At 47.4% G+C, this 14,275-nt stretch overlaps 1 protein-coding gene across 5 annotated transcripts in view; it reads left to right on the top strand.

Moving 5' to 3' along the window:
• FBLN2 (fibulin 2) overlaps positions 1-14,275 on the top strand; it is a 95,141-nt gene that overhangs the window by 66,905 nt on the left and 13,961 nt on the right. For 4 of the 5 annotated variants that reach the window (XM_069027882.1, XM_069027884.1, XM_069027881.1 and 1 more), the window contains exons 5-10: positions 3,091-3,277; positions 4,867-5,073; positions 5,894-6,010; positions 6,520-6,621; positions 7,973-8,113; positions 13,478-13,612. In XM_069027882.1, the coding sequence (XP_068883983.1) occupies positions 3,091-3,277; positions 4,867-5,073; positions 5,894-6,010; positions 6,520-6,621; positions 7,973-8,113; positions 13,478-13,612 (889 nt within the window). The remainder of the gene's footprint in view (positions 1-3,090; positions 3,278-4,866; positions 5,074-5,893; positions 6,011-6,519; positions 6,622-7,972; positions 8,114-13,477; positions 13,613-14,275) is intronic. The other variant, XM_069027885.1, reaches the window with a different exon arrangement.

Genomic DNA, 14,275 nt, shown 5'->3' with positions numbered 1-14,275 from the left:
CTCTAAGATAAACCATCTGAGACAGTAAAATTACTGAACAGCTTTGCTCACCTATTTAGCTTGTTTAGCTCTTGAGTCACTGCAGCTACTGCTTGAAAAAATCAATAAATACTGAGACTGTTGAGACTTTATATTACTTTAACATTACAGTATGTACTGCTGTAATACAAAATAATCCAACTTTGTAATGCTTTGTACTACAGGAAAGGTTTTCTAATTTTATTATGGTTAGACATTGTTTCAGAGGTGATCTGGCAGAAGATGCTGACAGTCCTTAGTGGTGTTTCCCCTGCTCTTAGTAACTGCTGTGGCATGAATCAAAAAAGTTTGTCTGGAATGTGGAAAGATTCATTAATTGCCCCCAAAACCAGCAAGTTATCTACACTGTCCTGCCAAAAGCCAGGGTTTTAACTCCAGGTTACAAACATTTGTAGGTCTCCAGGCATTTTTGGGTGTGGGATCCTTCCTTTTGCTTCAAGGTGGAGGTGGCAGTGCTGGTTTTTCAGATCCAGGAGTTCAGCCTGTGTTCAGTCAGCCTAATCTTAGGGTGCTTTAACTGTTATTTACTTATTTAGTTGTTATTAATACAAAAAGCACATGCTTGGGGATTTTTCCCAGTGGATGGAGACTCCACCGTGGAAAATCCAATTATGCTGGATTCCAGCAAAGATAGTTTTGAGGGGAATGCAGAAAGCTGTGAATCAAAGAATGCTTCTCAAGGTGTTTCTCAATTGCAAGGTAAAAAAAGTCATCTATGCTATTAAATCAGTTGTAGAAATCCTGGGAAGTTCAGAAAGCAGCTAATAGAAGGTCGAGGCATTCCAGTTTTTGCATTTTAGAAGGAACTTTTCAACTAACAAGATTTTCCACTGGAAAATGAGACGGTTTTGTTCACCTGTAAAATATGTGAGCCCAAAGATGTCTGACTGATTGAATAGTCTCTGTCATACCTGCACATGGGATAAATTGTGAATAAACTATGACTGCAAGAATCCAGGGTCTTCAAGGCAAATATTGTATATTTTACAGTACTTCAGTAAAACCATGGATTATCTTGAACTTCTTCTATTTTGCATATTGAAGGAGACAGAACTGAGCTAAAACTGAAAAAAAAATGCAGACAATATAATTTTTTTTCCATAAAATTTTGAATTTGAAGGTTCTGGATTTGGGGAGGATGGAAAGAGGAATTTTCCCTTTTCTAGCATGACCACAATTCATTATTGCTAGATTTTTTTTTTTAATACTGCTTTTGAAAAGATGATTTAGCCTATTTAGCGTGCAAAATAATTCATCGTCTTCAAGGGGTGTGCTGTAAATTTTACACAAACGTTTTTGGGCACGTGAAGGCAGCTCCTCGTGGCTGTGCATATTTGCAAATGTGAGTAATGTCTGCTGTTTATGATGTTTGGGGATTTTTCAGATTAGGAAGCAGGGCCATAAAACATGAGCTGAAGCCATCCAAACTGGCTGAACATGCAAGGCTGTGCACTGAGTGTGAAATGCTCACGAAACCCCAGTGCTGTCCTGAAAAAAGGGACTTGGCAGAAGAGTTTGTGAGCATTGAGCTGGCAGTGGATGCATTTCCCTGCTGGAGACAGGCTCTGGTTTAGTGGCAATGCCCACCTAGGATTTCTGATGATGAGAAGTGATCCCTCCCTGTTTCCATACTCCTCCAGCCCTTAAAACACTGCCTCTCTTATCTGCCCTGCCAGGTCAGGGATCTCCCTCCTTGGACTTTCTGTGGACACAGCTCCTGCTGCCAGCTCGAATCCTGCCCTTAAGCTCCCGTGTCTGACACCTTTCCACAGGGTGAATATTGGAACAGACTGGAGCTGGCTCTCTGGGTTCAGAGGGGCTGTTCCAGTGTAACTGCAAACTCTCAGTGAGTGCGTGACTGTCAAAGGAGTTGCAGAGGGAAAGAGGCTCTGTGCTTTTCTGTCAGTGAAACAGACATTATGTATAGCTAAAATACATAAACAAATCAATAAGTAAATTAGGGGTGAGAGGACACTTAAATTCAAATCCACAAAGGCATCTCCAGCTCAGGTGTGACCCCTGTTGTCTCTGCAGCAGAGACTCACAGCTCCTCAGCCTCCCTGCTTGGTGAGGTATCCACTACGCATCCACAGTGGGGACTGCCTGAAGTTGCTGTCATTTATCTGATGCACTTTTGTGTCCTAATTGTGCAGCAGATTTGTCTGTGACTGAGTAAAGCACCACACAGCTTTTGTCTGCCACCTGCAGCAGAGCAAACTGCAAGAGGTGGGAGATCAGTGTGTCAGCAGAGCTGCTGTTCGGATGCTCTCAGGAGGGAAGAGGGAGGCAAAAACCTCATAACTGCACCCTGGCCTCCCTCCAGCCACTGTCTCAGCAGGATGCTGTCTGGCACAGCCAGGTAATTGAAGGGCAGAGCAGGTTTGCAGGGCAGTAGTGCAGAGAGGAGAGTCTTTACTGATGCCTGACAGGGCTCAGATGCTGCTGACCCTCATGTCTGTGCAAGATATTTCCAATTCCTGTCACACTGCTTCAAACTGACCATGTTTTGAGCTCTAATGCAGAGGTACAGATCTGTGTTATTTTGTTTATAATTTTTGTTCGTACAAGGCCTGTGTGCTAGAGCTGGGAGGAGCTGATGTGCAGCACCCCTCCTTCCTGACGTGTGGAGTTGCTGAAATCGCTGGCACAGCCAGACTTTGTGTTTGTTGTGGCTGCAGTTGACCCGTTGGTGCAGAATGGCAAAAACAAGCACAAGTAAAGCTTTGATATTTGCAACTGTCTGAACTCCAGATGTTTTTCCAGATGCTCCACTGCTTAGGGAAGTGCAGATCAGTTCCAGGTGTGTGTGGGCTCATCCCTGAGGCTGTGTTAAGTCACAGAACAGAACTGTTAAGGTGGGAAAAGACCCCTGAGATCATCAAGTGCGACTGCAAACCCAGCACCACCACCCTGTTCACCACTAAACCATGTCCTCAAGTGTCACGTCCACACATTTTTTGAACACTTCCAGGGATGGGCACTCAACCACTGCCCTGGCAATTTGTTCAGTGCTTCCAGATGCTCATTGCTGACAATCCCCTTGTTTTGCAGCAATGCTGTGACTGCTGCAGCCTGGGCCTGCGGCTGAGGAGTGAGGGGAAAACCTGCGAGGCCAGCATCAACCTGGGCTACCCCTGCAGCCACGTGATGCTGTCCTGCTGTGAAGGGGGGGATCACTTCATCCATCCAGAGATAAAGCGGCATCCTGAGCCTCTGCCAACAGTGACCCCCGAGAAGGGTGAGTGTCCATCTGTACCTGGGGGACACTGCAGGGCCAGTGTCCATCTGTACCTGGGGGACACTGCAGGGCCAGTGTCCATCTGTACCTGGGGGACACTGCAGGGCCAGTGTCCATCTGTACCTGGGGGACACTGCAGGGCCAGTGTCCATCTGTACCTGGGGGACACTGCAGGGTCAGTGTCCATCTGTACCTGGGGGACACTGCAGGGCCAGTGTCCATCTGTACCTGGGGGACACTGCAGACAAGGGCTCTGTGTCACATGGGCATTCAGGGAGGTGCTGGAAGGAGCAGTGCAGCAGGAGCACAGCTGCTTTCCTCTCAGACCAAGTAGAGATTTCCTTGCTCCTAAAGCAGTTTGGAAAACACAAACAATGTGTGGATGTTTCTGATCCTTAGACACGCCTTCTGTAGCAGTTTGGTTTCTTGTTTGCTTTCCCTCCCGAGTCACACAGCCCAGGGCCCTTGGTAAGAAGCAAATTGAAGCTGCCTTTGGGCAGGAGCGATCCTGAAAGATTCTGCATAAAGCAAAGGATCAGTTTTGTTCAGTCAAACTAATCCCATGGATTATGGTATCAGTGAAACGTCCTGGGAATAGATTTCATGCTGTGCTGCTGAACACCATGGCAGCTTTCTCACAGCACACTCTGGAGAAACCTCAGAGCTCTGCAAGTTTGTTTTCACTCTTTAAAGGGACAAACTTAGTGATGCTGAAGAGCTAAACCAGATCCTGCAGCCAAAGAGGCCTGACAAAGGGAATGTGGCAAATCTGGAGCTTGGACAGCCATGTTCCTCCCTCAGCCTTAGATCCCATTCCCTTCAGCATCACTCTGTGCCCCTCTGTCACCCCTGAGTTCTATGGTAACCTCCTGTATATGCTGGGGTGCAGTTGTAGTCCATTCTCTTCCCATGAGCTAATTGTGTTTTCCCTCTCACCAACAAGTGAAAGGGTTTATTTCTATCCAGCTGAGACTTCACTGAGCAAGGAACTTTGCCTGTGTGTGTTCAAGAGAAGTTGACTGAGAAACTGGTTCACTTAAGAATTAATTGTAATGTCACAGAAAGTCTTGTCAGCCTTGGTCAGGAAGGGAAGCAGGTGGTGCTTTGGCTGGTGTTTGAGGGCAGTAGGAAGGACAACCATGCCACTGCTCAGTGGCTCCCAGGCTGCTGGTAATGCAGTGTAGGAGCCAACAAACTGTGGTGTTGGAAAGAGTTTCCAAACCACCTGGAACACTTTTTCCCCTGAAATTTGAAATTCAGTGTGGGGGAAATTTCAGATGGGGCTTCAGCACAGCACCTTGGTTCAAATGTCAGTAGGAATGGGGTGGGCAGTCTTGTGACAGGTGAGCTTGTGACCTCCCCTGTGACTGTTTCTCAGTGGCTCTGTACAATATCTGTCCCTCCAGCCTTAGGGAAGGAGGAGGTGGACCTCCAGCACAGTGATGTTATCTCCAGGCTGGGTTCCTTTGTTCTTACCCTTGCAGTCACTGTTTTGGGCAGATGTGACTTTCCTTGGCATTTGTGTGACCACACACCCGGTTCTGTCCAGTCCCAGTGCCAAAACAGCTGTCAGAGATGTTCTGTTGTAGTTTCAGAGAGGGAGGATCACCACGAAGCCTTGTCCATCAGCAATGAGGCTGAGCTGTCGAATAACCTGCCTGGAGATGACCTGGATGAGTGTCTGCTGTACGGGGGGGAGCTCTGCCAGCACTTGTGCATCAACACCGTGGGCTCCTACAAGTGCTCGTGTTTCCCAGAGTTCACTCTGCAGGATGATGGCACCAGCTGCTCTCCAGGTGAGAAAAGGGCAGTATCTTTGTGCCTCCTCCACTCATCTACCCAGCTTTCCTTTAGTTTCTCTGCAGTTTCTCTGAGGTTTTTTGTTTGTCTCTGTGCCACAGCCTGTTGTGTGTCTGTGCTGACTTCCCCTGTTTAAGGAAATCACTCTTCCCACACCCCAAACCTGCACTGCAGTCACCCTGAGCCACTCAGGGTTGTCACTGCTTGGGGGCTCACACTTTGCTCCAGGTGACCCTTGGACTCAGTGGGAGCAGGACACACATCCCTCTTAAGGGAGAATTTAGCCCTATGGATTCAGGCTTCTGTTTTGATGATGCTGATAAACTGGGTTACTCTTCTTGATGTTACACAGCTCTTCTTTTCTAATACCTTTAACACTACTGTCTGTTGAAAATATTAGTGGCAGACAGCAGCTGTCATGTTTTCCACTTGGCTGTACAAAAGTCATTCCAAAGTATCCTGTGCTTGTAAAGGTGGGTGTTTGTTTTTTGTCTGTGTTGAAATAGGATGGACAGAATAAGGTCAAAGGCTTCTTTGGGTTTGGGACGTTTTTTCTATCAAATACCAAATGAAAGACAGCTGCTGTATTGAAAACACAACAAATGTTTTAAAAACAAAATTAGCAATTTCTGGTTTATTCAAATATTGCCATACTTTACAGAAGTTACTGTCAGCCAGGCTCTCTGATCTGTATCCATGATGTTTGTTTCCTCCTCCAAACCGTGATGGAGTGGGATGAATGGGGTCTCCCCTTGCTGTGGGGTGTCTGGGAGGGTGGTGCTGTCCCTGATCCTCCCTGCCTGCCTCACCTTACAGATCCTGACAGAGGACAGGTGACCAGGCTGGAAGCCGAAGCCACCATCCCTCCAGTAGCTTCTCCCTCCCAGCCCATCCTCGTGGTGTCCTTGCAGGAAGAGCAGGACAAGTGCAAAGGTAGGTTGGGGGTGTCAGCTGCAGAGGCAGGCGGGTGAGGAATGTTCAGTGACAGAACAAAACTCCACTCATCCCTTCACCAGTCTGATCTCAGTGCACAGCTTTAATTTGTGACCGCTGGCACAAGGCTGAGCAATTGTCAGGGGAAACCCGAGGGAGAAACTTGAGGCTGCTCTCTGCTTTCAGGGTCATTCCCCACCTGCTCCTCCGTGTGGGGTGGGCAGTGCAGGGTGATGTGAGCAGTGCAGGAGGAGCAGCCAGGTGCTGTGGGGTGGGCAGTGCAGCTGTGCAGGGTGATGTGAGCAGTGCAGGGAGGAGCAGCCAGGTGTGTCTGTGTGCAGCAGGAGGGCTGGAAGCAGTGCTGAGGGCTGCCTGGACAGCTTGGTTACAGACTGATTGGTTACTCCCCATTGCCTGAGCTGGCATCGTGCCCAGCTGACCTGGCAGTGTCTGACTGTGGCTGATCTGTGCTGGGGTCCTGATGCATTCTGTAATTTTGTGTTGTGCAGACAACGGCCCCTGCAAGCACCTCTGCAACGTCGTGGCAGGAGATGCCGTGTGCTCCTGCATGGCCGGGTACACGCTCATGGCTGATGGGGTTTCCTGTGAAGGTGAGTGCTTTGGGCTCCCCACAGGGACGTGGGTAAGTGTTCGTGTACCTCACACCCCTGGGTGTTCCTCATCTGCAGAACTGTGGATTGCAGGGTCAGCAGAGAGACCGTTTGGCAGGAGGAGTCCCAGTTCTGCCTCGCAGATGCCTCCTGAAGCACAGCATGGCTGTTACCTGGCCAGGTGGAGGCAAGCCTGGACTGGTGCTCTTTTCCTCTGACATGGCAGGCTTTTTTTCAGCCCTTTTGGTTCCCACTCAGGTTCCTCCCAGGGTGCACAGCTCTGGACATGCAGCATTCTCACTGGGAACAGCATCAGCAAGCAGGACTTGGGCACCTTTGCTGTTCGGGCACCCTCAGAGCACAGCTCTGCTCTGGCATCTGCTCTGTTTGGTTTTAGTTCCTCTTGCCTTGGAAACCTGAACTCGGGGAGGCTTCACAGCTGAGGAAGGATGTGCCATGGGAGCTGGGCCAGCTCCAGGTGTTCCAGGTGCTGCTGGAGCTCTGGCCTGCAGTGATGAGCAGTGAATTCCAAAGCTGCACCATGACCATTCACATGATGTAAATTTTAAATGGACATTCTTGAGTAGTGACAAAGGATATGTTTGCCCAGGAAGGCTTTGGGGGTCAGAAGCAATGCCCTGTGACATACCTTGATTATAAATCTCTAAGTATGGGAGCAATAACAGTGAAATGCAAGCAGCAGCTCCCAATGCTCAGAATTGCTCACAAATGATCCACATCGCTCTTAATCTTAGATCTTATTGAATAACAAATCATTTTCATGAAATTCCAGACAGTCTGTGAAGAAAATGGGATTTGAATATTACCAAATGAAATATTCACAGCGCACTGCTTACTCAAGTGTGGTGGAAGCTAATTTGATTAATTAATGTCAGAATCAAAAGGGACATTTCAAGGCAATCATTTTCCTTCAGGAAATGAAAAAATTTGTATTTGTCAATGGAAGCAGTAAGTTTAAACATTAGCAAGGGACATTTATAATCTCTGTTGAAGTCAGGATCTGATGGTGAGGGTGGTGGTGCACTGGAACAGGTTTCCTTCAAGTCAAGGAGTGTGCACTGTCTCTGTGTGCCTGCCTGCCTGTTCTTAAGGATATTTCTTTCTGGAATGGCAAAAGCACAAGAGTGTGAGCAAGGACTAGCTGATCTCCAAGGGTTTATTCCAGCCCTATTTTCAGTGTAACACTGCATGTATTACAGCGTGCTGCTGATGTGGAAGCTCCAGCACACTTCATCTCGGCATCTCTGGCATGAAAGAAATGTTGTTTCATTTCAGGAACTGTTCTAATGGAGTTCTGTTTTTCCCTTTTGGCTGCCACGTGCTGCTGTAGATTTGGATGAGTGCCTCGCAGGTGCTCAGGCTTGTTCCAGCGGACAATTATGTGTGAACACTCTGGGATCATTCTCCTGTGTCAGCCACAGTGGGATGTGTGCAGAGGGCTTTATTCTCAACAGGCATAGGAAATGTGTTGGTAAGACGAGAGGCACACGCCGTTCACCGCAGCATCATAACCCTCCATGCTCTGCAACGCCCCCACACCATTTGTGCTCCAGGCTCTCAGGCCATCTCTGCATACGACATTTCAGAGCCAGGCAGTACCAACACATGTGCACCATTTGCTCAGCCCCTTCACCTCATGAGTTCCATGCTGTTTGGCTTTTTCCCCAGCAATGCATTGTCAGGATGCAAATCACTTTGTGCAAAGGCCCCGAGCCCATAGGTGTGATCACCACAGCAGCAGTGGTGGCTGCAGACCGAGCTGAGGGAACAGAGCAGCTCATCTCTCTGGACAGTTCAGTACTGCCGAGTTCCAGACACCACCAAACAACAAAACTTCAGAAATACAGCTCAAGAATCCACTTGAGTCTGGGCTCTGGAAAAGATCCAATCCAAAGGGAGGGCATTTTAAAATTCACATGAGTCCTTTGTTGATTCTGGCACAAATTTCTTTGTGTAAAAGTCAAGGATGCATCGTAATTCTGCTGGATCATGCCTGCTGCTTGAGTTCATGCAAGAAACCGATCAATTTTTACAAGTGTATTTATGAGGATTTAATTTGCTTCCAGCAGCCAGGGCCTCAGCTTATGGAACAGTTTCCTTTTTTGGGGACTTTTCTAGAGGCTGGGTTAGGAGGCAGCAGCAGTGTTGCCTGGAAAAATGGAGCACCTGGAGACCTCCAGTCATCCATGGAAGCATCAGTGCCTGTGGCTGTAATGTCCTGTGTGAATGCAGTGCCTTCTCCACCCCTGTCCTCCTCCCTACATTTATAGCACTGTTTTTGTGACCACCACAGCTTTGGTTTTGTCCCTGTCTTTAAAGCTCTGTGATCTCATCTGATTAATGAGCACCATGTGGCATTTGGGCATGAGCAGGAAAACTTCTGCAGTGTCAGAATCCTGAGAAGAACTGATTTGCCACCTTTTGGGCATTCCTTAAATTGTCAACATTGGATTTTGATTTTTTAAATTATTATTATTAATATTTATTTTGAAATCAGAGGTACTGGTAAGAATGGAAAATTAATGAAATGATTTGGTTTAAATGAAGTGGCTGAGAGAACAGTACTGGAAGGAAGGAGGCCTTTATGAGGCAATTCAGCCTGAGCTGAGGCTGGTACTGGAGCTGCCCAGGGGCTGCCCAGGGTGTGCCCAGAGCCTGCTGCAGGCACCACACTCCTGCACGGGAGCCTGGCAGCTCCAGGAACTGCCCCTCCTCGAGCTCTGCTCCTGAGTCTCACCTCTGAGTCCTCTGATGTTTCCACTGGACTGTGCAGGAAGGATGGAGCTGTCCTCTTTCACCTCTCCCAGGAGTGCTGTGAGACTGAGCCAATGCCTGCAGCTTTGGCAGGAGCTGCTGTGGCAGGTGCCAGGAGCTTCCTTTGATTCACGTTCTGCCTCTGCCCCATGACATTAGAAAAGCTTTATTATGACTGATACAAGAAAAACCTCAGGCACAGCTCATGAAGGCAAAGACACAACTCTCATTGGTGAAGCTGGAAGACCCTTCTCCCTCACTAAATACCAAACCTCTGTGTTCCTCCAGTGCAGGGCAGTTTTTACAGGAACCCTTTTAAATAATCTAAAAAACTTTGAAAATTCTCTTCCTTTTTTTTGTGTGCTCCCTCCTCCCATCCAGCTCTGCTCCGTGTGTGGTGCCAGGAGAACATTTGCCATGTTTAACATTTTTTCCTACTTTTGTAGTCCAAGGGGAAAGCCACAGGCATACTGTGGTTTGTGTTTTGCTTACTGCCTCCTTCTCCTGAGGTATCCTTTTCCAGCCTGACTGCTTTTGTGCTCCACCTTGAGCTGTCTCGAACACCAGGAGAAAACCTTTGGTAATTTGTTTGCAAATTCTTGTGGGTCCGATGATGTTACTCTTTGCATATTTTAGGGATGGGAGGAACAATCTTTGCACAGCAGCAAAGCAGCTGATAATCTTTGATCTGCAGAATTTCCATCAGTCAGACGTGGAGGATCATAATTCCAGGTGCATTCAGGAGCAGATGCCCAGCATTCCCAAAAGCCAGCCATGCAGAGAGAGGAGTCAGCAGCTGTTCAAACAGCTCTCACACAGCACCCCTGTGTCACTTTGAGCAGATACCGAAATGGCTTTGGCCTGAAAGCTCCGTGTTCTCCTGAGATAAGAGCCAGGCCGGGTGTTGTTAATGGGGTTTGCTTTTCCCTTGACTTTCAGGCAAAGTCATTCCCACCAGCCACGTGCTCACTGACTGCTCTGCTCCTGTCTTTGCTACTCCCACCTCAGTTTCCCTCCTGACAGGGAGCAGTAGGTGGTCACTTTATTCCTGAACCTGGGCGTGAGCGCAGGGTGGGTGGTTCCAAACTAACAGAGTGCCTCCTCTGCACAGATGTGTCCCATAAAACAAACAGAGCTGAGGCGATTTGAAGAGAAAAAAATAATGAGAAACTGCAGAGGCAGGACAAGAACAGTTTACATTTGACTTTTTTTGTAGAAGGTGCATCAAAATTAGTTTTTGATGTCAAAGTGCATATTGAAATAAATAGCACTAGGTAAATGCTGATATTCCTCTGCAAAAATGCCAGCTCTTGGACGCAGCAGATGTGCTCAGGATTGTGTGTGTGTTGCTGTTTGCAGCAACAGTTCTGGGGAGAAAAAGAGCTGTGACGTGATTACATTTCATTCTGGGCTTTGCTGACATTGAGTGAGGAATGTTGCTGCCACACACATAGACTGAGCAGATTCCTCAGAAATTAACTGTGTGACTTGTTTGCAGTGTAGGACCGAATTCTTTTTCCTCTTTTTCCTGTTTTTTAAAGTAAATACCATCTAACCCTACCTCACAGTCGTAATTGGGTTGGATGAATGCTACAGCTGGTCCAGTGTTGGGATGGCCTTTGTTTCAGACTGAAAGCATAACTCCTGTTACTGCTAGTGCTCTGCCAAGCATCTTACTGCCTTGTACAGTTGGCTCCCAGGACTGAAGGGAGACAGGTCGTGGGCACTCTGGATTTTACAGTGCATTTCGGAATTAGTTTAGAAAAGTGAACAGAAAAGGGCGTGTTTGCATCATGAACTGAACAGGGGACTCTGCTGGGCTGGCAGCTGGCCTGATGGCACAGACAGAGGCTCATGCCCTGACACTGGACAGGCAGAGCAGGGCTTTGCATGGCCATGGCTCAGGGTTTCAGCCCTGCAGCTCAGCCCAGCTCACAGTCAGGCTTTAGAGCTTGTCAGTGTCTCACATGCACAAAACTTCCATAGAAAAGCAAGAATTCTGCATTGTAATTTGCCAGTTTCCATCATTTTAATTGCCTCAAATGTGTTCCAGCCAGTTCTGCATATTTTTTCAAGTACTCAGAGTTTTGAAAATTGAATCAAAAATATAGACAAAACATGAAATTAGATTTTTTTTTTCCTCCATGAAATCACAACCTTTTTTTTGCCTGTTACTTAATATTCCACCTTCTAATCATGTGGAATGCCTCCTACCCTCTTCAGTTCGTATTTCAGACAAACACTTTCTCTTTGGACGTGGTGCTGGGCTGACTCAAGCTCATGAGCTGCAGTGTGATGCAGTTTGTTTATGTGAGAGACCTTTTCGTGGTTTGCAAGAACAGATAATCTCAGATCCGTGGTACAGCCAGCAGAAAGTCTTGCCCTGGTTTGGCACTGTTAAGTGGCCATCCGTAGCTGGTTTTCTCTAAAACAGAATTTAAAAAAACCAAAATTCTTAAAGAACAAAGTCAAAGTAGGTGAGAGGGATCTACCACAGCACCTTGTATTCATCTCCCAGCACGTGAGGGGGTTTTGCCACCCCCACAGGACCACTTGTGAAAATACTCCTCATTGTAATGAATAGAAACTGGGAAACTGCACAAGCATTAGGGGACATAACCCTGTAGGAACTTTGGGGCAGGCAAGGACCTGCCCCTCAGAGGAGGATCTCAAACTTCGTGTGGAACTGGTAGAAAGAGATTGGGGTGGTGGCCAGGACCTTGCTGTGGGTTTAGCAGCTGCTTTGGAAAGCAAGGCCACAGCATGTGAGGAGTAGCAATGGCAAACAGAAGGAAAACAAAAGGAATAATATAATACAATATTATAAAATAACTGAGAAGTGAAATGGAATGAAGCTCATACAGATCTTGCAAAACTCAGTGCACATCACCAGTTATCCGAGCCCACCAGGAACTGAAGTGTTTTGGTGCTCCTCTTCACTTTCTTTGCTAGAAAACAAGCTGACAGATTTTTTAAGAGAAAAATCTTTTCAAATGGCTTTTCCTGTTTTCGTGCTCCACAGGGGAAGTCATATATCTGATGTACTTATCTGAGAATGAGGTTCTACAGCCAAAATGAAAATGTGATTTAAACAATGCTTGCTTTATTGTGCAGTATGGAAACAGCTTCATGCACAGAGCAGCCAGAGGACTGGTAATGGTTCTGGTCACATTTGGCTTTTGTTAGCTCTAGCAATTCTTAGCTTTATATAGAACCGTGAATGTGTGAGGCTTTGTGGAGATTGGCAAGAAAGTTTATCTGCCCCTTTTTGTTGCTCTTAAGTATTTGCTCATCATGCTGTTCTAGCTTTCATTATTAACATAAGCAAAACCTGAATTTGAGATGATTTCATCCAATCCTATCAAAACGTATCATTTTAAAGGTGTTTCATATTCCTTCCCTAATTGCCCCACACTATGCAATCTTGTGTTCAAGTGGTTTTTTTAAAAGAACTTTTCCACTACTCCACCTGCTGAAATCAAATCTCTTTGAAGCTCTAAATACAAACTTACAAACTTGATTTAGGCATCAGGGTTCCTCTCTCCATGAGCTCCTGCATATCCGGTCCCAGCGCTGCATTCCTTAGGGAATCAGTACGAGCATGCCCCAGCTCAGCAGGGCAGCCTCAGCTCCCATCCCTGGAGCAGGGCCACCCCAGCAGCCCCTGTCTGCCTGGCCTGAGGCAGCAGGACTGGTCAGTGGCCTGGGCTGTGGAAATCTGGGGAGGAGCAATGAGCATTCATCACTTTCTCGTTCACTTGTCCAGGAGTTCCCATCCCTTCCCCCTCGGCTGGTCATCAATCCTCTGCCCACCCTGCCTGTACTCAGTTCTGTCCATCCCTGTGCCCAGTGCCTGCACCATCCCCATGGCGTTTGGCAAGAGGGGAGGAGAAGGAAATCTCCGTGTGGTTTGTGTCTCTTCAGTCACTGTGTGCTAACTAAAGCCCCTGGGATAAAACCATCTTCCATCAGAGCACTGTAACAAAACCTTTCATTTGATCTTTCCACTCCTTCCAAAAGAGCAGGGAGAGGGAGATGCCTTGGTAGCCGGTGGCACTGATTTGTTCCCTCTCTCTCACAGACATCAACGAGTGTGTGACAGAGAGGCACACCTGCCAGAGGAGAGAGCACTGTGTCAACACCATGGGGTCGTTCCGCTGCCTGCAGGAGCTGAGCTGCCAGCCCGGCCACGAGCTGAAGGATGGCGAGTGTGTGGGTAAGAACTGTGTCCCTCAGCTCTGACACAAAGGGAAGGGAAGGGATTGCAGAGCATTTTGGTGTTGCTGCTCTGTGCTATCAGCACTGTAGCTAAAATAGGCTGCTCATCATGGAAGTGTTTGGCTTTGCAGGCTCCTTCTGCACGTTCACTTATTTGCAGTGGTTTCCAGTGATAACTATGAATTACTAGAAAATGGATGAAACCTTCTGAATTAGGATTTGCCCTGTTTTTAAGGCATTAGAGAGAGATCCCCTGATGGAGGAATCACCCTTAGCTCCCCTGCCTGGCTCAGATGATGCTCTTTGCTGGTGATTCCAGCAAAAATTCCCAGCCTGAATGGATCACAGGGCTGCCAGCCTCGTCCTTCCTGTATTCAGGATCTCTGTCTGCATTTATTTACATTTTACATTGACATTTAACCATTTGGAATGGTCATGGGGTTAAGAAGGTATTCTTCATGCCCCCTCTCCTGGTCTCTGTAGGTGTCAGACAGAGAAGGGAACGTCAGCGCTCGCAGCAGCGCGGCAGTGTGCAAGGGACACACGTGTCCTGCCTTCAGGGCAAAACTCACTGTGACTTGCACCTGCACTTTTTACAGTTTTCTGACAGCTGGAGTAAGAGATGCTTAAGGAAAGAGCTTAGCTTTTGGCATAGAACATA

The sequence above is a fragment of the Aphelocoma coerulescens genome, chromosome 12 (genome assembly GCF_041296385.1).
Source record: "Aphelocoma coerulescens isolate FSJ_1873_10779 chromosome 12, UR_Acoe_1.0, whole genome shotgun sequence".
In the NCBI taxonomy this organism is placed as follows: domain Eukaryota; kingdom Metazoa; phylum Chordata; class Aves; order Passeriformes; family Corvidae; genus Aphelocoma; species Aphelocoma coerulescens.
The sequence above is the reverse complement of the archived record's forward strand: the minus strand, read 5'-3'. Positions and strand labels throughout refer to the sequence as shown.